This window comes from Staurois parvus, unplaced genomic scaffold, assembly GCF_062004578.1.
Source record: "Staurois parvus isolate SC_StPar_1 unplaced genomic scaffold, SC_StPar_1.0 ptg002910l, whole genome shotgun sequence".
Lineage (NCBI taxonomy): Eukaryota > Metazoa > Chordata > Amphibia > Anura > Ranidae > Staurois > Staurois parvus.
Window position 1 is genome coordinate 3,574 of NW_028320706.1, and position 25,828 is coordinate 29,401.

Genomic DNA, 25,828 nt, shown 5'->3' on the forward strand with positions numbered 1-25,828 from the left:
CTGCCCAACTTCTCCAGAAGTTCATAGAGGTCCTCCACGTTCTCATGCCTTAACGAGCTCATGTTCGGGTTAAACACTTCGTCTTCCAGATTCAGAAGATCCTCCTCATCTCCCGATAGCTTTATCTCCCCTTCAGAAGACTTTCAGGGAAAAAAGGAACAAAATTAGCACAAGAAACCCAACACTGCCGTTGCTTGTTCTGGATTTAGAATAACGACACTAGCTCATCATCGGTTAATTTGTTGGCCGGGTAAGATAGAGCTATGGAGAGAGGACAGAGCCAAGTAGCTTTTTAGGATTCCTCGTATCTGATGCAGCAGAATAATCTCGGTAGATTTGTGTTTCTTGAAAAACACTGCAATAAACGACCACAGGATGATTAGAACCACATGTCACCCTGATGCCATTATCAAACAACAAGCAGCTCATACTCAGCAGCAGATGTTAAACATTTACAGCAACTACAGTTCAGGAGGACGATGTTCCAATGGTTCAAACTATGTGGAAATGGATCGAAAGACCTTCAAATCTACAAAACACCTTTCTGGAATATTAGATATTATATGGCAATGTAATGAAATAACAGCTTAGTGCAGGGGTGGACTGACAACTCATGGGGCCCCCGGGCAATAGGGGATCATGGGGCCCCCTGTTTTCTTGCCCAAACTCAAAAAAGCCTATGAAAAAGGTACCAGGGGCATCTCATGGGCCCCCCCCTGACCCCGGGCCCTCGGGCAGTGCCCGAGTTTCCAAATGGTCAGTCCACCCCTGGCTTAGTGTTTAGTTGTAGCACTCTCCTAGGTGGGTTGCTGGAAAGGTTGGGTAAATTTAGTTCTTTTTGGCTCCTCTGTAACTGGTGGAGAAGTTTGTGATTGCTTTGGGCTGCTCTAGGCTTCGCTCGTTGCAGATTCGACTGCTACCCCCTGCCTTCTGGAGGAATCTAGAATGTAGTGGGTTCGAAGAGACAGATATGCAGTCTGAATATTTATGTGGTCTCAGCCAATCCCTGAAGGAGGATGTCCAGTAGATGATTGAAGAACATAAATAGTCTGGGGCCTGAGGCAGCCCTGTTCTTCTCTAGATGGGCTGGTGTCCTTCCTACATGTGCTCATCGGGGTCCCAGCTATGCCAAAGCTGGCGGGGGGGGGCTGTTCTGAATCTTGCTGGACCAGATTAAAGGATTGTACTGAGGATCTGATCTGGAGAGTTCATCGGAGAAATGTCTGGTTGATATTGGAAGGAGGCATCCAACTATCTAGGAATATTGTGAGTACAGACCTGAGTGTAGGAACGTAGTGACTGTTTGCTGCTCTGATAAGGGGGTACCACCAGTCCTCCTGTACGGTCAGCAGGGGGGCCCAGGCAGTTGGGTGAATTGGATGTGGGCAGGGAGTGTGATCGGGTAATTACTGGAACTGATCCCCTGTATGGCTCTCTCCACAGCAGCTGAAAGCTGGCTTTGTCTCCTCTCCCTCCTACAGAGAGAGCCATGCAGGAAATCGATTCTAGTAATTGCCCCCCCCCCCCGCCACACCCATCACCCTCCCTGTGCAGCATACGTTTCCCCCTGCTGCCCCATGCCTCCCTGTGTGCCCCACACATCATCAGTGCTGCCGGATTCCCTCCTCTCCTTCCCACCAGCAGCTGCAAGCACACAATAGGATCCCTCAGAATGGAGAGTGGGCGAAGTGTCCGGTAAAATATGTCAGTTACCAGCTCCTTCCTTCCCTGAATGGACACAGTTAATGATCTGTACTGATTACTCACTGTGTTCATTCATAACTGAAGCATAGTAAACTGTACTTTTTTTTTTTTTTTAGAGGGCCCTGTCAGGTTGGCTGTATGGGGCCCCGTGGTTTCTAACAGCAGCCCTGCTACTATCCCTTGTGTACAAGTCCAAGAGCTTTCTTGAATAGGGGCATTTCTTATGGTGTCTCAGTGCTGCTCAATCCCTTTGTTGGTCATGTACTGCAGGTGAGAGAAGCTGTCCAAAGACCCTCTCCATTCAATATTCACAGCTGTGTTCACGGTTGTCCCATGACAGCATGGAAAATGTGACCATTTTTCCACTGTACACAGCGGATAGTAGAGTATTTACAAGCTGTCAATAATGGGATCAAGATTTTTTTTTCTCCCATGAGAATAGAGTTTGTTTTGATATATTCTGGACCTCCAGTAGTAGAACTCAATTAGAACTGGGTAGAGGAACAACTAGGAATTTACAGATCGAATCTCTACTCTCAATGTAACCTAGGATTTTAGGGCTAGCTGAAAGATAGATGTTCCTCCAGAGCTACTGCCAGGCTTTCGATGTCACAATCTTGGCAGACCATTGCTTTACAATGGATTTCTGAGGCTTCATCTGAACATCTCAAGCCAAAACACAAAGCTCTGGGTTTGAAAAGTCAAGGCCATGTTGTTCTGAAGACGCTTTAGCCCACCCATTCTCAACTCTAGGGTTCCTCCAGAGCTACTGTCAGGCTTTCGATGTCACAATCTTGGCAGACCATTGCTTTACAATGGATTTCTGAGGCTTCTTCTGAACACCCCAAGTCTAAATTGAAAGCTCTGGGTTTGCAAAGGCAAGGCAATGTTGCTCTGAAGATACTTTATCCCACCCATTCTCAACTCTAGGGCTCCTGCAGAGCTACTGTCAGGCTTTCGATATCACAATCTTAGAAGATCGTTGCTTTTCATTGGATTTCTGAGGCTTCATCTGAACATCTCAAGCCAAAGCACAAAGCTCTGGGTTTGAAAAGTCAAGGCCCCAACTCTAGGGTTCCTCCAGAGCTACTGCCAGACTTTTGATGTCACAATCTTAGAAGACCATTGCTTTACAATGGATTTCTGAGGCTTCATCTGAACATCTCAAGCCAAAACACAAAGCTCTGGGTTTGAAAAGTCAAGGCCCCAACTCTAGGGTTCCTCCAGAGCTACTGCCAGACTTTTGATGTCACAATCTTAGAAGACCAATGCTCTACAATGGATTTCTAAGACTTCATCTGAACATCTCAAGTCAAAATTGAAAGCTCTGGATTTGCAAAGGCAAGGCCATGTTGCTCTGAAGACTCTTTAGCCCCCCCATTCTCAACTCTAGGATTCCTCCAAAGCTACTGTAAGGCTTTCAGTGTCACAATCCTAGAAGACCATTGATTTACAATGGATTTCTGAGGCTTCATCTGAACATCTCAAGTCAAAACTGAAAGCTGTGAGTTTGCAAAGCCAAGGCCATGTTGCTCTGAAGATGCTTTACCCCACCCATTCTCAACTCTAGGGCTCCTCCAGAGCTACTGTCAGGCTTTTGATGTCACAGTCTTGGCAGACCATTGCTTTACAATGGATTTCTGAGGCTTCATCTGAACATCTCAAGTTAAAATTGAAAGCTCTGGGTTTGAAAAGTCAAGGCCATGTTGCTCTGAAGACGCTTTAACCCACTCATTCTCAACTCTAGGGTTCCTCCAGAGCTACTGTCAAGGCCATGTTGCTCTGAAGATGCTTTAGCCCACCCATTCTCAACTCTAGGGTTCCTCCAGAGCTACTATCAGGCTTTTGATGTCACAATCTTGGCAGACCCTTGCTTTACAATGGATTTCTGAGGCTTCATCTGAACATCTCAAGTCAAAATGGAAAGCTCTGGGTTTGCAAAGGCAAGGCCATGTTGCTCTGAATACACTCTAGCACACCAATTCCCAACTCTAGGGTTCCTCCAGGGGTGTCAAAGGGTTCTTTGAGCTGTGGCTAACTGAACTTTGATCTGAAAATGCTTGCATAGTTCCAGGTCCAATGCCACTTGGCAGATCAAGTGGCATGACCCCAAGGGAGTCATTCTGGCCACCACTTTAAGGGGCATTCTCCCCCCCCCCAACATTGTAGAGGCTTTTTCACAATGACCCCGATTGACTAATCTTTTAAGGGGTTCCCTGAGACCTGAAAATTATTTCAAGGTTTCCTCTGGGGTAAAAAAAGTTGAGAAAGGCTGCTCTAGCCACCACCCGATAGGCAATAACCTCAAACCTGTTTAGATCGAGTGAGGAGCCGATTGGCAAACAGATTTCAGACCTGACAGAAAGATATCAGCCAAGGGCAGGGGCGGACTGACCATTTGGAAACTCGGGCACTGCCCGAGGGCCCGGGATCAGTAGGGGCCCCATGAGATGCCCCTGGTACCTTTTTCATAGGCTTTTTTGAGTTTGGGCAAGGACACAGGGGCCCCATGATCCCCTATTGCCCCGGGGGTCCCATGAGTTGTCAGTCCACCCCTGGCCAAGGGAGAACCATTTGGTCTACCATTTCTATCCTCATTCCGAATGCCTTCTTTTCCTGGGCGCCATAGTGATCTTCTGGATTTATTACTGAGAAACTGACCCGGTATGCCGATCAGGAATTACGACTTCCCCTCTTGCATACCAGTTCTGTATTTTTACCTATTTCTTGTGATCGTGTCGCTTTAAGAACAAGATAAATCATAAATACTATTTTTTTTATTTTATTGCCTTATAAAATCAAATTTCTCTGAAAGACGATTTAGGAAAATATATGAATGATATTATTATGTGCATGATGACTTATATTTACTCATCGAATTTCACCGGATTAGAGCTTTGATGTGTTTTTTTTTTTTAATAGACCAGAGACACAACAAATAAAAAGAAAAAAAAAAAAAACGTATAAAAAAAGAATTAAACAGTTAATTACATGAATAAAAACTGTTTGGCATACTCACTAATTTTGGATTGAGCTGTTAATTAATATAATGACATAATGAGCCTTGCGAGGCTGAGACGTATTTAATTAGAACACGCTGGACTGGATTTCAAACGGCATATGGAATAATAGCGAGGAGATATTGAGAAATTGCTACGGTAATTAAACACGCACCGCCCTTCTAATGATACGGAACACACATAGGAACGTGCCGGTTAGGATAACCAACAGTCCTTTATGAGCTGCACTACCTTTAATTACGGCCTATCAAGGTGGGGCTTTGAAGTAGCACAATAGGTGGCGCCGTTGGAAAATATAATAATAAATAAAAAAAAATTTAAAGGCATTGTGTCAACATTTTGGGGCCTTGTAGGGTCCATTTTCCCATATGGAAGAAAAATATATTTGAAATATATTTTAAAAATATTCTTCCCAAATATATTGACATATATTTGAAATGCTACAATTTGGCCGTATTCGATATATTTAAAAAAAAAAGAAAAAATTATGTATAGTGAAAGGAGAAGCAAACTGATGAGCTGATCTCCTACATGGAAGAAAAATATATTTCAAATATATTGCCGTATATTTGAAATGCAAAAATTTTGCCATATATTTGAAATACTACAATTTTGGCCATATTCAATATATTAAAAAAAATTTGTGTATAGTGAAAGGAGAAGCAAACTGATGAGCTGATCTCCCACACGGAAGAAAAATATATTTGAAATATATTGCCGTATATTTGAAATGCTAAAATGTTGACATATATATTTGAAATGCTAAAATTTTGGCCATATTCATTATTTAAAAAAAAATAAAAAATTATATATAGTAAAAGGAGAAGCAAACTGATGAGCTGATCTCCCACATGGAAGAAAATATATTTGAAATATATTGCCGTATATTTGAAATGCTACAATTTTTACATATATTTGAAATGCTACAATTTTTACATATATTTGAAATGCTACAATTTTGGCCGAATTCAATATATTAAGAAAAAAAAAATTATATATAGTGAAAGGAGAAGCAAACTGATGAGCTGATCTCCCACATGGAAGAAAAATATATTTGAAATACTACAATTTTGGCCATATTCAATATATAAAAAAACAAAAAAAATGATATATAGTGAAAGGAGACACAAACTGATGAGCTGATCTCCCACATGGAAGAAAATATATTTGAAATGCTAAAATTTTGGCCGTATTCAATATATTAAAAAAAAATTAAAAAATTATATATAGTGAAAGGAGAAGCAAACTGATGAGCTGATCTCCAACATGGAAGAAAATATATTTGAAATATATTGCCGTATATTTGAAATGCTAAAATTTTGACATATATTTGAAATGCTACAATTTTGGCCGAATTCAATATAATAAAAAAAAAATTATATATAGTGAAAGGAGAAGCAAACTGATGAGCTGATCTCCCACATGGAAAAAAAATATATATTTGAAAAAAATTGCTGTATATTTGAAATGCTACAATTTTGGCCATATTATATGTATTTAAAAAAAATATATATATATAGTGAAAGGAGAAGCAAACTGATGGGCTGATCTCCCACATGGAAGAAAAATATATTTGAAATACTACAATTTTGGCCATATTCTATATATTAAAAAAAAAAAAATATATATATATATATATATATATATATATATATATATATATAGTAAAAGGAGAAGCAAACTGATGAGCTGATCTACAACATGGAAGAAAAATATATTTGAAATATATTGCCGTATATTTGAAATGCTAAAATTTTGACATTTATTTGAAATGCTACAATTTTGGCCGTATTCAATATAATAAAAAAAAAATTATATATAGTGAAAGGAGAAGTAAACTGATGAGCTGATCTCCCACATGGAAGAAAAATATATTTGAAATGCTAAAATTTTGGCCATATTCTATATATTTAAAAAAAATTATATATAGTAAAAGGAGAAGCAAACTGATGAGCTGATCTCCCACATGGAAGAAAAATATATATTTGAAATATATTGCCGTATATTTGAAATGCTAAAATTTTGACATATATATTTGAAATGCTACAATTTTGGCCATATTCATTATTTAAAAAAAAAATAAAAATTATATATAGTCAAAGGAGACGCAAACTGATGAGCTGATCTCCCACATGGAAGAAAAATATATATTTGAAATATATTGCCGTATATTTGAAATGCTAAAATTTTGACATATATATTTGAAATGCTACAATTTTGGCCGTATTCATTATTTAAAAAAAAAATAAAAATTATATATAGTCAAAGGAGACGCAAATTGATGAGCTGATCTCCCACATGGAAGAAAAATATATTTGAAATACTACAATTTTGGCCATATTATATATATTTAAAAAAAAAATTATATATAGTAAAAGGAGAAGCAAACTGATGAGCTGATTTCCCACATGGAAGAAAAATACATTTGAAATGCTACAATTTTGGCCATAATATATATATATTTAAACACAACATGTCATTTTGCATTTCCGGGTAGGGGGCGCCATTACTAGGATTTAAAAAAAAATAAAAAATCCCATTATCTATACCGCCATTTGTAGACGCTATAACATTCACATCAACCAATTAATTTACACGTATTGGGATTTTTTTTTTCAGCGAAGGCACAGAGCAGAATACATTTTGGCCAAAATGTATGATGGAATTTGATTTTTTAATTTTTTTTTACTGGACATGTTTAACCGCTTGCCGCCCTGCCACTGTATATATATGTGTGCAGGCCGGCACTGGGGCGCAAAACCACGTTTTAAAACAGGTTCCGCGCTCCTGACGCTTTCGCTGGCAGGGGCGCGCACGAGCGCTCCCGCTGACCCGCGGGTGACACCATTCGATCCAGGAGGGATCAATCATTAGATTTCAGCCAGTGATTTCTGGCTGAAATCGGATGATCGGTCCCTGTCCTATCCTGTCCTGTGTTGACATTTACACAGGACAGGATATGATGTCATTCTTCTCTGCCTGGGCACATTCCGTTCCAGACAGAGAAGAAGACATCCAAACAGTGAGTAAAACACTACACACTGACGGTTAGAACACACCTAGGACACATTTAACCCCCTGATTGCCCCCCCCAGTTAACCCCTTCACTGCCCTGTCACCAGTGTCACTGATCAGTGAATCGATTTGTACTGATCACTGTATCAGTGTCGCTGGCGACTTCCGGTAGTGTTAGCGCCCCTCCCAGATAGCGCCAGTTTGCCCGCCAGTACACCAGTAATCCCGTTTAACCCCTTAATCTCCCCCCCCCCCAGTTAACTTCTTCACTGCCCTGTCACCAGTGTCATTGATTACAGTGAACAGATTTTTACTGATCACTGTATTAGTGTCACTGGTGACTTCCGATAGTGTTAGCGCCCCTCCCAGATAGCACCAGTTTGCCGGCTAATACACGGGATTTTTTTTTACCAAAAACATGGAGCAGAATACATTTTGGCTTAAATTTATGACTAACTTTGAGTTTACTATATATTTTTTATAGCTGAAAGTAGAAAATATTGTTTTTTTAAAAAATTTTTGTGCTTTTTTTGTTTATAGCGCAAAAAAAAAAAAGCGTACAGGTGATAAAATACCACCAAAAGAAAGCTCTATTTGTGTGAAAAAAAGGACGTAAATTTCGTTTGGGTGCAGCATTGCATGACCGCGCAATTATCAGTTGAATTAGCGCAGCGCCAAACAGCAAAAAAAGGCGCGGTCATTAAGGGGGGTAAATCCCCAGGAGCTCAAGTGGTTAACAGCAAAAAGTCAAAAAAAAATTTTTTTTCTCTAAATTGTCTTTTTTTTTTTTGTTTATAGCGCCAAAAATTTAAAAACCGCAGAGGGGATCCAATACCACCAAAAGAAAGCTCTATTTGTGGGGGGAAAAAGGACGTAAATTTCATTTGGGTGCAGTGTTGCACGACCACGCAATTGTCAGTTAAAGTAACGCAGCGCCCTGCATTCACTATATCCGGTCTCCCCGGACCCTGCATTCACTATATCCGGTCTCCCCGGACCCGGCATTCACTATATCCGCTATCCCCGGACCCTGCATTCACTATATCTGGTCTCCCCGGACCCTGCATTCACTATATCCTCTCTCCCCGGACCCCGCATTCACTATATCTGCTCTCCCCAGACCCTGCATTCACTATATCTGCTCTCCCCGGACCCTGCATTCACTATATCCAGTCTCCCCGGACCCTGCATTCACTATATCCGGTCTCCCCGGACCCTGCATTCACTATATCCAGTCTCCCCGGACCCTGCATTCACTATATCCAGTCTCCCCGGACCCTGCATTCACTATATCCAGTCTCCCCGGACCCTGCATTCACTATATCTGATCTCCCCGGACCCCGCATTCACTATATCAAGTCTCCCCGGACCCTGCATTCACTATATCCAGTCTCCCCGGACCCTGCATTCACTATATCTGGTCTCCCTAGACCCTGCATTCACTATATCCGGTCTCCCCGGACCCCGCATTCACTATATCCAGTCTCCCCGGACCCTGCATTCACTATATCCAGTCTCCCCGGACCCCGCATTCACTATATCTGATCTCCCCGGACCCCGCATTCACTATATCTGATCTCCCCGGACCCCGCATTCACTATATCCAGTCTCCCCGGACCCTGCATTCACTATATCCAGTCTCCCCGGACCCTGCATTCACTATATCTGGTCTCCCTAGACCCTGCATTCACTATATCCGGTCTCCCCGGACCCTGCATTCACTATATCTGGTCTCCCCGGACCCTGCATTCACTATATCCGCTCTCCCCGGACCCTGCATTCACTATATCCGCTCTCCCCGGACCCCGCATTCACTATATCCGCTCTCCCCGGACCCTGCATTCACTATATTCGGTCTCCCCGGACCCTGCATTCACTATATCCGGTCTCCCCGGACCCTGCATTCACTATATCCGCTCTCCCCGGACCCTGCATTCACTATATCCGCTCTCCCCGGACCCTGCATTCACTATATCTGGTCTCCCCGGACCCTGCATTCACTATATCCGGTCTCCCCGGACCCTGCATTCACTATATCCGGTCTCCCCGGACCCTGCATTCATTATATCCGCTCTCCCCGGACCCTGCATTCACTATATCCGGTCTCCCCGGACCCCGCATTCACTATATCTGGTCTCCCCGGACCCTGCATTCACTATATCTGGTCTCCCCGGACCCTGCATTCACTATATCCGCTCTCCCCGGACCCTGCATTCACTATATCCGCTCTCCCCGGACCCCGCATTCACTATATCTGGTCTCCCCGGACCTTGCATTCATTATATCCGCTCTCCCCGGACCCTGCATTCACTATATCTGGTCTCCCCGGACCCTGCATTCACTATATCTGGTCTCCCCGGACCCTGCATTCACTATATCCGCTCTCCCCGGACCCTGCATTCACTATATCCGCTCTCCCCGGACCCTGCATTCACTATATCCGCTCTCCCCGGACCCTGCATTCACTATATCTGCTCTCCCACAGTACACAGAACATGGAAATGCAATTATTTTAGTAAATATAAACTGCTAAATAACTTTTCTCATCATCAGTATAGAGCAGTCTTGTGACTTCTATCAGTGTCCAGCACAGCACTGTTTAAAGCATATAGGAGGAGTTTTCATTCTGCTCTAGGAGGATGCAGAACCCCTGACCTCTGTCCGGACAGTGCTGATCACATGCACTCTCCCAAAGAAAAAGAAAAAAAACTATCCAACAGTACACACCAAAACTGAGCATGTGCAGAGTGTCCGCAGAGGCTCTGTTTTATCAGCAGATGAAAAGGGGACATTAGAACAAAGGGAGGATCAGAGAAGATGGGATCAAACAGCCTTTTATACAATGCAGAGGATTAACCCCTTAGGTTCCACAGTAAGTATAACAAGCATGCTTTACTGCATCTACAGACTGATTGTACTGTTGGGGGTTTAGTAACATTTTAAGGTCTTCAAAAAGAAGAAAAAGAAAAAAAAAGAAAAAGAAAAAAAAAAGGAAAAAAAAAGAAAAAGAGAAAAAAAAGAAAAGAAAAAAAAGAAAAAAAGGAAAAAGAAAAAAAGAAAAAAAAAGGGAAAAACAGGAAAAAAAAAGGAGTAAAAAAGAAAAAAAAAGTGAAAAAAAATAAAAAAAATAATAATGGAAAAAAAGGAAAAAAAGAAAAATGGAAAGAAAGAAAGAAAAAAGAAAAAAGGAAAAAAAAAAAAGAAAAAAAAGGAAAAAAAAAAAGAAAAAAATAAAATTAAGAAAAAAATCGACCTGGACAGGAAGCGCAGACTGGTCACCGTTCTGTAGAACGCATAGGAGCGACACTCGACTGTTCAACAGAAAAATAAATTCCTAAATATTTCCCTGCGAGGACGGGCACAGCACGCAGCAATGAAAGCAGATGTCCGCGACGCGGATCGATCTGTGCGCAGCGGAGGCGCGCGGCGCGTCGTGAATATCAAGGCAGAAGGAATAACATCGTCAGCGAGGCGAAGACTTCACCCTGAGCCGCATGAGCAGCCATGCCTAGGCTGAGCGATGAATTGCACCCCTTCCTGTTCGATCGGAAGGACCAGAACGAATATAATCGTGTTACAGCCACAAAACATCCTTCTCAGCTTACGGAGGAGCTTTGTGTGTCACATCTCCCCCAGGAACCAGAGACGGGATAGTTGCTGCATCGCCTGGGGCGGCCACTGCTATGACCTCATTCTCACAAGATAATACCTACCTGCAACGTGCATCCGATTGAAAAAAAAAATATTATAAATGAATAATAAAAAAGCAGTATAAATAAAAAAATATATTCTAAAACAAAATTTTAAAAATAGTCTACATCAATCGTAAATAAAAAAAAAACAATATAAAACAATTAAAAATATATTTTTAAAAAATATTTAACAATATAAATCAATAAAAACAAAAACCGTAGTATAAATCAATAATAAAAAAAATATTAGTATAAATCAATACTAAAAAAAATTAACCGTATAAATCAATAATAAAAAAAAATTTGTATAAATCAATACTAAAAAGAATTAACCGTATAAATCAATAACTAAAAAAATGAAATAATAATAATAATACAAAAATAATATATAAAATAGTAGTAAAAAAAATCAACAACAAAAACAGTTGAAAAAAAAATCAATAATAAAAAATTATAAATCAATAATAAAAAAATACAAACCAAAAATAAAATAGTAGTAAAAATCAATCATAAAAAATAGTATAAATCAATAATAAAAAAATGCAAATCAAAAATAAACTAAAATAAAATAGTAGCATAAATTAATAATAAAAAAAATTGTAGTATAAATCAATAACAAAATAATTAACAGTATAAATCAATAACCAAAAACAAAATCACAATAATACATATCAAAAATATAAAAATCAATAATAAAAAAATACAAATCAAAAATTAAAGTATAATCGTAGTAAAAATCAATAATAAAAAAATACAAATCAAAAATAAAATAGTAGTAAAAATCAATAATAAAAAATAGTATAAATCAATAATAAAAAAAAATGCTAATCAAAAATAAAATAGTAGTATAAATCAATAATAAAACAATTAACAGTATAAATCAATAACCAAAAACAAAATCACAATAATACAAATCAAAAATATAAAAATCAATAATAAAAAAACAAATAAAAAACAAAGTATAATAGTAGTAAAAATCAATAATAAAAAAATACAAATAAAAAATAAAATATAATAGTAGTAAAAATCAATAATAAAAAAACAGTAAAAATCAATAAAAAATATATATATCAGTAATAAAAAAATAACAGTATAAATCAATAACAAAAAAAAAACTATAGTATAAATCCATAATGTAAAAAATAGTAGCGTAAATCAGTTATTTAAAAACGTAATAGCATAACTCCATAATATAAAAAAAATTATATTAAACAAACTAAAATTATACAACCTAAATTAATAATTAAAATATTATAAATTAATAATAAAAAATAGTAGTATAAATCAGTAATAAAAAAATACAAAACAAATTAATAACAAAATAATATTATACATTGCAAACCAATAATAATTAAAAAATTATACATCAATAATGAAAAAAAATAGTAGTATAAATCAATATTAAAAAAAAAAAAGGATAAATCAATTTAAGAAAAGTATGAATCAATAACAAAAAAATAGTATAATTCAATAATAATAAAAAAATTAATAGTAAAAATCAATGAAGAAAAAAAATGGAGAAAAAAAATGAAAAAATGTTTTAATATATTCAGTCCTAATGGGGGAAACATCTGAAAAAAGGGCTTGCTCACATGATAGTAATGATTGTTAAAACGTGAATTACTGGAACACACACACAAGATAATTGGAGACAATTTTTCCTATACATGCATTTGATCTCTGCATTAAAGTAGAAATAAAAGGCAAAACTTTTTTTTAGTTTTGGATAGGGTGGGGAGGGATTAGGACCCGTCAGGTTATTATTGCTGCCTGTGTCCCCATTAGGGAGATTCCCCCTCTCTACTTGTCCTGTTTACTGTTATCGCCGAGGAGGAAAAAAAATCCCAAATTTTAGGTTGTCACCAGAACAGAAAAGCAAGGAAAATCTGTCAATGGGGACACTAGTTCTGGTGACAACAAAGGACTCCCTTACTTTGGAAGTATTTCCTCAGACTTTCTGTTTTTGTTATGGGACAGGAAGTGAACGGAAATCTCACTGATGGGATGCAGATAGGAAAAAAAAAAGAAAAATGAAAAAAAAAGAAAAAAAAGACTTTTTTCGTCATGGGGCAGGAAATGAAGGGAAATCTCAATGATAGGATGCAGTTAGGACAAAAAAAATAAAAATAAAAAATAAAAAAAATAAAATAATACTTTTTTCGTTATGGGACAGGAAATGAAGGGAAATCTCACTGATGGGATGCCGATGGGAAAACAAAAAAAAAACCTTTTTGTTATGGGACAGGAAGTGAAGGGCAATCTCTCTGATGGAATGCAGATGGGAAAAAAAAAGACTTTCTGTTTTCATTACGGGACAGGAAATGAATGGAAATCTCACTGATGGGATGCAGATAGGAAAAAAAAAAGAAAAACGAAAAAAAATAAAAAAATACTTTTTTCGTTATGGGACAGGAAATGAAGGGAAATCTCAATGATGGGATGCAGTTAGGACAAAAAAAAATAAAAAAAAATAAAATAAGACTCTGTTTTTGTTATGGGAAAGGAAATGAAGGGAAATCTCACGTGATGGGATACCCATGGGAAAACAAAGAAAAAACCTTTTTGTTATGAGACAGGAAGTGAAGGGAAATCTCTCTGATGGGATGCAGATAGGAAAAAGAAAAAAAAAAAAAAAAAGACTTTCTGTTTTCGTTATGGGACAGGAAATGAAGGGAAATCTCACGGATGGGATACCGATGGGAAAACAAAGAAAAAACCTTCTTGTTATGAGACAGGAAGTGAAGGGAAATCTCTCTGATGGGATGTCGATGGGAAAACAAAAAAAAAACCTTTTTGTTATGGGACAGGAAATGAAGGGAAATCTCAATGATGGGATGTCGATGGGAAAACAAAAAAAAAACCTTTTTGTTATGGGACAGGAAGTGAAGGGAAATCTCTCTGATGGAATGCACATGGGTAAAAAAAGGCTGTTTTCGTTACGGGACAGGAAATGAAGGGAAATCTCACTGATGGGATGCAGATAGGAAAAAGAAAAAAAAAAAGACTTTCTGTTTTCGTTATGGGACAGGAAGTGAATGGAAATCTCACAGATGGGATGCAGTTAGGGAAAATAAAAAATAAAAAGACTGTTTTCATTATGGGACAGGAAGTGAAGGGAAATCTCACTGATGGGATGCAGATAGGAAAAAAAAAAAATTAAAAAAATTAAAAAATACTTTTTTTGTTATGGGACAGGAAATGAAGGGAAATCTCACAGATGGGATGCAGTTAGGAAAAAATAAATAAAAAAGACTGTTTTTGTTATGGGAGAGGAAATGAAGGGAAATCTCTCTGATGGGATGCCGATGGGAAAACAAAAAAAAAACCCTTTTTGTTATGGGACAGGAAGTGAAGGGCAATCTCTCTGATGGGATGCAGATAGGAAAAAAAGAGAAAAAAAAAAAGACTTTCTGTTTTTGCTATGGGACAGGAAATGAAGGGAAATCTCACGGATGGGATGCAGATAGGAAAAAAAAAAAAGAAAAAAAAAAAAAGAAAAAAAAAAAAACAACAGGGATTATAACTCTCCCTTACTATATCCAAAGTGAACAAATAAATGACCTCCAGTTCTACTATAATCCCGATTTAATAAAACTCCAGTAAGTAGCTTTAAAAAAAAAAAAAAAAAGTGAACGCTCTCTATCTGCCAATAAATCCTGGTAGTCCCCAAAGTGGGTGCAGCAGATCCGTCCACAACAAGAAGGCTGAGGCTGCGAGGCACTGTGTGAGAGGAGCACTGTGTGGGAGGAGCACTGTGCGGGCGGAGCACTGTGTGGGAGGAGCACTGTGCGGGCGGAGCACTGTGTGGGCGGAGCACTGTGCGGGCGGAGCACTGTGTGGGTGGACGCCATAAACCAGTCTTTGCTGTTCTGCAAGAAAACACGACCTGACTGTAGGAAGGCTGAGATCCCTGGAATGCTGAGCGCAGGGGGCAGGAGGGTGTCAGGCAGTTCACTCAGCCAGGAGACAGGCCCCAGGGCCAGGCTGAATGTGTACCTGTCAGGGATGGGGTGTGACTGGGAATTCCTAACTGCGACTACGCCGGGGACGTTCCCAATTGTGCGCTTCATAGGGGCTGTGCGAGAAAAAACAGCCTCATTCAATTTTACAAAACATGCGCAGGGGTTAGCAATTCTGCCTTACAGCACTGGGATCCTCCATACAAGTCCCAGCAAGGACACTATCTGCATGGAGTTTGCATGCCTTCCCTGAGTGTGGGTTTCTCCCCACACTCCAGAGACAAGCTAGCAGGTTAATTGGCTCCTGTCTAAATTGGCCCTAGTATGTATGTCAGATAGGGACCTTAGATTGCAAGCTCTTGGGGGGTGCAGGGACAGATACAAATAAATAGAATGTAAAGAGCTGTGCAATATGAATGCCAATAATAATAATAACATAAAACGTAAATCAATCATTAAAATATTATACATCAATAATAAAACAAATAGTAGTACAAATCGATATTTAAAAAAAAGGATAAATCAATTTTAAAAAAATAGCATGAATCAATAAAAAAAATAGTATGAATCAATAAAAAAAAATAGTATGAATCAATAAAAAAAAATAGTATGAATCAATAAAAAAAATAGTATGAATCAATAAAAAAAATAGTATGAATCAATCAATAAAAAAAATAGTATGAATCAATAAAAAAAATAGTATGAATCAATAAAAAAAAATAGTATGAATCAATAAAAAAAATAGTATGAATCAATAAAAAAAAATAGTATGAATCAATCAATAAAAAAAATAGTATGAATCAATAAAAAAAATAGTATGAATCATTCTGGACTTTTTGCTATCCAGTTAAAAAAAAAAGACCGACAATTTTGAGAAAAAATATATATTTTGGACTTTTTTTAAAATATTGATTTGTACTAGTATTTTTTTTTTTTTAAATATTGATTTGTACTACTTTTTAATTATTGACGTATAATATTTTCATTATTGATTTACGTTGTATTATTATCCAGTAAAAAAAAGACCGACAATTTTGAGAAAAAAAATATATATATTGAACTTTTTGCTATCCAGTAAAAAAAAAAAAAAAAGACTGACAATTTAGAGGAAAAAGATATATATTTTGGACTTTTTTTTAAATATTGATTTGTACTACTATTTTTTTATTTTTGACGTATAATATTTCAATTATTGATTTATGTTGTATTATTATCCAGTAAAAAAAAAAGACCGACAATTTTGAGAAAAAAAAAACTATATTTTGGACTTTGCTATCCAGTAAAAAAAAAACCGACAATTTTGAGAAAAAAAAACAAAACTATATTTTGGACTTTTTGCTATCCAGTAAAAAAAAAAGACCGACAATTTTGAGAAAAAAAACCCCTATAATTTGGATATTTTGCTATCCGGTAAAAAAAAAAAAGACGGACAATTTTGAGAAAAAAAAACTATATTTTGGACCTTTTGCTATGAAACATGTCCACTAAAATAAATTTCAGCCAAAATGTATTCTGCTCCGTGTCTTCGCAAAAAAAAAAAAATCCCGAAACGTGTAAATTAATCAGTTTACGTGAAAGTTATAGCGTTTACAAATGGCGGTATAGATAATGGGATTTTTTTTTTTTACTAGTAATGGCGGCAATCAGCGACTTATAGCGGGACTGCGGCGGACATTCTGACACTGGGGGGGGGGGGAACTAACTTGGTGTCACTGACATCCTCAGTGACACCAATACAGTGATCAGTGCTAAAAAAAAAAGGAAGGACACTGTACTAATGGCACTGGGAAGGAAGGGGTTAATGTGAGGGATGATCAAAGGGTTAACTGTGTGATGGGCGTGTTTTACTGGGGGGCGGGGTCTGTGTGCATCACTGTAATCACACTGCTTTGGATGGCTGTGCTGTGCAGTGTGCTCGGGTTTACTCCCGTGGGGATGTATGGCTGTACACACACAATTTGACACCCGTGCAGGTGTACAGGCGTGAACACAGACGGTGGGGGCATGCAAGGGAATTCCTTCACACAACACCTTTTCATCCCCATGCAGGTAACACGACCCTCACACAGGCACAGGGTACACATTCATACGTCTCATGTCAATGTCATGTGTTGGCCAGTTTTAGGCTTTGTCTCTACTTTATCAATGAATAAAATAAATGGGTGAGCAATGGTGGTGCCACTCTCCTGCCTTTCTAGGAGGTGGCAGTGTGACATCATTCCTAGCTGTCTGCAATATGACTTCACTCCCAGCAGGTGGCAGCGTGACATTATTCATAGTGGGTTGCGATATGACATCACTCCTAGCAGGTGGCAGCATGATATTATACATAGTGGGTTGCACAATGACGTCACTCCTGGCAGGTGGCAATGAGATATCACTCCTAGCAGGTGGCAGCGTGACGTCGCTCCTAGAGGGTGGCAGTGTGACGTCACTCCTAGCAGGTGGCAGAGTGACGTCACACCTAGCAGATGGCAGCATGATATTATACATAGTGGGTTGCACAATGACGTCACTCCTGGCAGGTGGCAATGAGATATCACTCCACGCAGGTGGCAGAGTGACGTCAAACCGAGCAGATGGCAGCGTGACGCCACTCCTAGCGGGTGGCAGCGTGACGCCACTCCTAGCAGGTGGCAGAGTGACGTCACACCTAGCAGATGGCAGCATGATATTATACATAGTGGGTTGCACAATGACGTCACTCCTGGCAGGTGGCAATGAGATATCACTCCTAGCAGGTGGCAGAGTGACGTCAAACCGAGCAGATGGCAGCGTGACGCCACTCCTAGCGGGTTGCAGTGTGACGTCACTCCTAGCAGGTGGCAATGAGATATCACTCCTAGCGGGTGACAGCGTGACGTCACTCCTAGCGGGTGGCAGCGTGACATCACTCCTAGCAGGTGGCAGCGTGACATCACTCCTAGCGGGTGGCAGTGTGATATTATTCATAGTGGGTTGCACAATGACATCACTCCTAGTGGGTTGCAATATGACGTCACTCCTAGCGCGTGGCAGTGTGACGTCACTCCTAGCGCGTGGCAGTGTGACGTCACTCCTAGCGCGTGGCAGTGTGACGTCACTCCTAGCGCGTGGCAGTGTGACGTCACTCCTAGCGCGTGGCAGTGTGACGTCACTCCTAGCGCGTGGCAGTGTGACGTCACTCCTAGCGCGTGGCAGTGTGACGTCACTCCTAGCGCGTGGCAGTGTGACGTCACTCCTAGTGGGTTGCACAGTGACGTCACTCCTAGCGGGTGGCAGTGTGACGTCACTCCTAGTGGGTTGCAGTATGACGTCACTCATAGCGGGTGGCAGTGTGACGTCACTCCTAGCGGGTGGCAGTGTGACGTCACTCCTAGTGGGTGGCAGTGTGACGTCACTCATAGCAGGTGGCAGTATGACGTCACTCATAGCGGGTGGCAGTGTGACATCACTCCCAGTGGGTGTGCATACCGTCTTGCTTCTCACAATGTACAGCCCGGTGTAAATGCGCTCTAATTACCAAAGCAGCCTTTGCAGTTATCATCATTAGCAGCAAGCAGGCAAAGCCGGCGATCAGAGGAATTAAAAATCAGGCACCTCCCCTAGGAAGAACCACCCTCCTGATTGGTTAATGAAGCAAATCATGTTCAGGGTGCCCCACCATTGATTATGGACAGCAGTGCCCAGCCACCATCCGTGCTCACAGAGGAACAATCTCACCTTTGGTCCTCCTGTAGGACCCTTTTCCCCCATACTGGCAAATCTGTGCCAACAGCTGAAAACACAAAATATCGATAGTTAGCCTGACTTTCCAGAACCTCATCTAAGAGGATCGTCTACTGGGGAGCTAAAAAGGGGATTCCACCTAAGATGGACATCTCAGATACGGGTTGACTTGGGAGGTGGGTCGTCCATTCCAGTGTTCACGGCTCTCCATTCCTCCTCCTGCCATCTACATAATGTAAAATACAAGACAAAACCCAGCAGGGAGCGTTGGAGACCTTCGTCATGGATGTGGAAGGTGGATGGATCTGGGGTGTCGGTGGTCACCACCACCATCAGAGGTAAGGCATCCCACTGGAGTCCATCATGAGATCAAGTATGAAAGCTAAAGAGGAACCCTGAACACAATAAGTTCGACCTAACGGTCAGTCAACCAAGAATGGATACATTCTTAGTTCTTGAGGGTCTCCTCTACCTCTTGGCCATTCTATTGGTGACATCTCTAGACGAAGTTCCTGCTGGGATGGTGGGAGCTCGTTGAGGAGCTATGAGGAGTTATGAGGAGCTGTGAGGTGTTATGAGGAGCTGTGAGGAGTTATGAGGAGTTGTGAGGAGCTATGAGGAGTTGTGAGGAGCTATGAGGAGCTGTGAGGAGTTATGAGGAGCTATGAGGAGTTATGAGGAGTTATGAGGAGCTGTGAGGAGTTATGAGGAGCTGTGAGGAGCTATGAGGAGTTATGAGGAGCTATGAGGAGTTGTGAGGAGCTATGAGGAGTTATGAGGAGCTGTGAGGAGTTATGAGGAGTTGTGAGGAGCTATGAGGAGTTGTGAGGAGCTATGAGGAGTTATGAGGAGCTATGAGGAGTTGTGAGGAGCTATGAGGAGTTATGAGGAGCTCTCACCATCCTTGTTAGATGTACTATTTATTTTATATTATGGAGAATGGGACAGGAGGTACTGGAAGACAACACCACCATCTCCACACGAGAGTTCCCAAGGAAAGCCAGTCCCTCACTAGATCTTTCCTACAGCCAATCACTTATTGGTGGAATGTCCCGTAAAAAGAAGTCTTCCTTAAAAAAAAACCAAAAACCTAAGGGATCACCCATTAGACCTTTCCTACAACATATCACTTTTTGGTGGAATATCCCATAAAAAGAAGCCTTCCTAAAAAAAAAAAAAACATAAAAAGGGATCACCCAGTAGACTTTTCCTACAACATATCACTTTTTGGTGGAATATCCCATAAAAAGAAACCTTCCTAAAAAAAAAAAAATTAAAAAAAAACCTAAAGGGATCACCTGCTAGACCTTTCCTACAATATATCACTTTTTGGTGGAGTGACCCTTCAGAGAGAAGCCTTCTTGGCCATCATTGTATATTTGTAAATTGTGGAACTGCTTTTGAAACTGCAAGTTGCCTGGCTGTCCAAGTCCCCAGCCCAGGACTAGCATCTACAGCATCTGTTCTAGAAGACTGGAAGTCCACATGTGGCCAGGTGACCTGTTTTCAAAAAGTTTCCCTTTGCACCCTCTGTATTCTCTTCGAATCGGTTCGCCCAGTTCCCACCTCAGCCATTTGTAGCTCAAAACTCTTGAGGGGAAAAAAAAAAAAAAAAAAAAGCTATCCTCAATGGAGACGGTTCTCATCTCCCCTGAAGCTCAAAACAAGTTCTGGACCTTTTTTTTGTTGCTCAAACTGGACAGATCTGCACATTTTTGAATGTTTTTAATTCCATTGAAATGAATGGAAACGCACAATTTGCACGTTTTTGTCGGGCATTTTTGGAGCGTTTTTATGGAAGCATATCTCTGCTCCAATGAAAAAAAAGGTGAAAAAAAAGGATTAATAATAAATGAATAAATAGATGTTAAAAAAAACAAACGCACAAATAAAATAATCATTAAAAAAGTTAATTAACCCCCAACCATATAAAATCATTTTCAATCATAATAATACTAAATTAACACTCTAACAAAAATAAAAAAATATTATTAATAATAATAATAAATAATAATAAAAACCCTAACAAACTTTAAAACAAATTATTATAATTATTATTATTATTATTATTGTTTTTATTTTTTGTTAGGGTGTTTATTACCATGATTAATAAGTAGTTTTTTTTATTATTATGGTTATTAAGAATAATCATAATAATAATACATTGTTCTTATTCATTTTAATAATATTAATAATAAACACCCTAATAACAACATAAATTATTATTATTACTAATAATAATTATTATTATTATTATTATTATTATTAATAAATAATAATTTGTTTTGATTTTTTTATTAGGGTGATTATTAATATTATTACATTATTATTATTATAATTAATAATAAAATGAATAAAAATGTATTATTAATATTAATTATTATTATTAATACAATGTTATTATTCATTTTATTCTTAATAATAATATAATATTATTAATAAACACCCTAATAAAAACATAAATTATTATTATTAATAATTTATGTTTTATTAGGGTGTTTATTATTATTATGAATAACAATGTATTATTACTAATAATTAAAAACTAATTATTAATAATCATAATAATAAACACCCTAACAAAAAATAAAAGCATAAAAATAATTATTATTATCATGGTTTTATTTTTTGTTAGGGTGTTTACTATTATGATTATTAATAATTTGTTTTTATTTTATTAATAATAATACATTGTTATTATTCATTTTATTAATAATAATAATAATAATAACACCCTAATAAAAACATAAATCATTATTAATAATAATAATAATAATAATAAAAAAAATAATAATAAATGTTTTAATTTTTTATTAGGGTGTTTATTATTAGTAATATTATTATTATTATTATTATTAATAAAATGAATAACAATTTATTAATAATAATAATTATTATTATTACATTATTATTCATTTTATTAATTATAATAATAATATTAATAATAAACACCCTAATAAAAAATCAAAACAAATTATTATTAATATTCTTATTATTATTATTACTAATAATAATAATTTATGTTTTTATTGGGGTGCTTATTATTAATATTATTAAAATGAATAACAATGTATTAATAATAATAATCATAATAAAAACAAATTATTAATAATGAGAATAAACACCCTAACAACAAAAACATAATAATAATAAAAAGATTATTATTATTAATAAAAATAATAATAATAATAATAATAATAAAACCCTAACAAAAAAATAAATAAAATAAATAAATAAATCCTTAATAAGAAGACAATAAATAAAATTATTTTTTATGTCCGTGATAAAAAAATATTATATAAAAGTCCATCCAACATCACAAAGTAATTAAACAGTTTGAGTGCACCCATTTCATTCGGTGGTGGATTTTTTTTTGCACGGTGTTTGATTTATACAAGATTTCAGAACTGTTTAATTACTTTGTGATGGTGGATGGACTTTTATATAATTTTTTTTATCGCGGACATAACTAATAATTTTTTATTTATATTTAGCGCACTCTTTGATTTATTCACTCTTTTACCTTTTTTTGGTTAGGAGTGCAGCTTTTGTTCTATTTAGTTTGTAGGGGGTTTTTTTCTCTATTTCTCATATTATAATAAATAAAATGACCCCGACACCTAACCTACACCCTAACCCCAAGCTCTAATCCTAACCCCTAACCTTATTATTAATATTAATAATAAACACCCTAATAAAATAATCAAAACAAATTATTATTATTAATATTATTATTATTATTATTATTATTATTATTATTAATAATAATAATAATAATAAATGTTTTTATTGGGGTGCTTATTATTAATATTATTAAAATGAATAACAATGTATTAAAAATAATAATTTATGTTTTTATTGGGGTGCTTATTATTAATATTATTAAAATGAATAACAATGTATTATTAATAATAATAATAAAAACAAATAATTAATCATAATAAACACCCTAACAACAAAAACATAATAATAATAATAAAAATTATTATTATTAATAAAAATAATAATAATAAATAAAAACAAATTATTAATAATCATAATAAACACACTAACAAAAACATGATGATAATAAAAATTATTATTAATAAAAATAATAATAATAATAAAACCCTAACAAAAAAATAAATAAAATATAAATGCTTAATAAGAAGACAATAAAATAATTTTTTATGTCCGTGATAAAAAAATATTATATAAAAGTCCATCCACCATCACAAAGTAATTAAACAGTTTGAGTGCACCCATTTCATTCGGTGGTGGATTTTTTTTTGCACGGTGTTTGATTTATACAAGATTTCAGAACTGTTTAATTGCTTTGTGATGGTAAATGGACTTTTATATAATATTTTTTTATCGCGGACATAACTAACAATTTTTTATTTATATTTAGTGCACTCTTTGATTTATTCACTCTTTTACCTTTTTTTTGGTTAGGAGTGCAGCTTTTGTTCTATTTAGTTTGTGGGGGGGGGTTTTTCTCTATTTCTCATATTATAATAAATAAAATGAACCACTGACCCTGACACCTAACCTACACCCTAACCCCAAGCTCTAATCCTAACCCCTAACCTTATTATTAATATTAATAATAAACACCCTAATAAAAAAATCAAACTAATTATTCTTATTATTATTATTATTAATAATAATAATAATAATTTATGTTTTTATTGGGGTGCTTATTATTAATATTATTAAAATGAATAATAATATATTATTAATAACAATAATAATAATAAAAACAAATTATTAATAATCATAATAAACACCCTAACAACAAAAACATAATATATTTTAATATTTATTTATGTTTTTATTGGGGTGCTTATTATTAATAATATTAAAATGAATAATAATATATTATTTATAACAATAATAATAATAAAAACAAATTATTAATAATCATAATAAACACCCTAACAACAAAAACATAATATATTTTAATATTTTTTTATGTTTTTATTGGGGTGCTTATTATTAATAATATTAAAATGAATAATAATATATTATTAATAACAATAATAATAATAAAAACAAATTATTAATAATCATAATAAACACCCTAACAACAAAAACATAATATATTTTAATATTTATTTATGTTTTTATTGGGGTGCTTATTATTAATAATATTAAAATGAATAATAATATATTATTAATAACAATAATAATAATAAAAACAAATTATTAATAATCATAATAAACACCCTAACAACAAAAACATAATATATTTTAATATTTTTTTATGTTTTTATTGGGGTGCTTATTATTAATAATATTAAAATGAATAATAATATATTATTAATAACAATAATAATAATAAAAACAAATTATTAATAATCATAATAAACACCCTAACAACAAAAACATAATATATTTTAATATTTTTTTATGTTTTTATTGGGGTGCTTATTATTAATAATATTAAAATGAATAATAATATATTATTAATAACAATAATAATAATAAAAACAAATTATTAATAATCATAATAAACACCCTAACAACAAAAACATAATATATTTTAATATTTATTTATGTTTTTATTGGGGTGCTTATTATTAATATTAAAATGAATAATAATATATTATTAATAACAATAATAAAAACAAATTATTAATAATCATAATAAACACCCGAACAACAAAAACATAATAATAAAAATTATTATTTTTATTAATAAAAATAATAATAATAAATAAAAACAAATTATTAATAATCATAATAAACACCCTAACAACAAAAACATAATATATTTTAATATTTATTTATGTTTTTATTGGGGTGCTTATTATTAATATTAATAAAATGAATAACAATGTATTATTAATAATAACCGTAACCCCAAGCTCTAATCCTAACCCCTAACCTTGACTCTAACAAAAATAATAATAATAACCATAACAACAATAAATAATAATAATAACCAGAATAACAATAAATACTTAATAACGAAAGTGAAATAAAAGCTGATAGAAAAGCTAAAAAAAAAAGCTGAAAACCACCTAGCAACAAATGATGCAAGAGATGATATTTTTCTCAATTGGCTAATAAAAAAATGCCAAAAGCTCAAAAAACACTGCAAAATGGCTGTACAAAAACGTGCAAAACCGAGCGTACAAACGCCCAAAAAAAGCATAAAAACGCGACACTCGGGTGCGACTGCCGCCAAGTGAAGCCAAAACTTTTTTTCTATGAAGGATTGTGGTGATTGGTTTGTCGGGAGGGCGGGGCCGTTTCCACCTACAGAATACAGACCAGTCCATAGAAACAGAAATCTCGGCGCGCCCGGCGGGGGGCCGTCTACTTACGCCTCCAACAGATCGGTGAATTTCAGAACGCCATCCCTGCACTCCACGCACCCGGCGCACCCGGTGTCACCGCCAACGAAGGTCTGGAAAAGATCGATGAGCCGCATTAATGATTTATTAACAGAGAGACGGACAAAACACAAGAGAGATGTTACGTTCACGTGTTCCGCTTCCCTCCTGGCACCGCTGTGAGCTGCACTGTGCCGCCAGCCAGGTCGGGGCATTCACGGCCACCTTGACCCCCCGGCACCCAGCGTGACCAGGAGGTTGTACAATCAGATTGTATAGCGTACGGTTAGCCCTACACGATGGACTGACCTTCTGAACAAGGACAGCCGCTCAACCTTCTCACCTCCATTCTGGTGCGTTTTTGATGTGTTTTACAGCTCAGATCTGTGCAGGAAGAGTGCAGCCGGTAC

General features: G+C 36.3%; 1 protein-coding gene across 1 annotated transcript; it reads right to left on the reverse strand.

The window, feature by feature from the left end:
- Positions 1-25,612, reverse strand: LOC149428936 (uncharacterized; the record flags this gene model as incomplete). The annotated part of the gene is made up of 3 exons (XM_089666918.1): positions 25,410-25,612; positions 19,093-19,147; positions 1-140 (listed from the first exon to the last, which is right to left on the reverse strand). Coding segments are annotated over exons 1-3 (302 nt in total), but the record flags the coding sequence as incomplete, so codon positions are not given.
- Between the last annotated feature and the right edge of the window lie 216 nt (positions 25,613-25,828).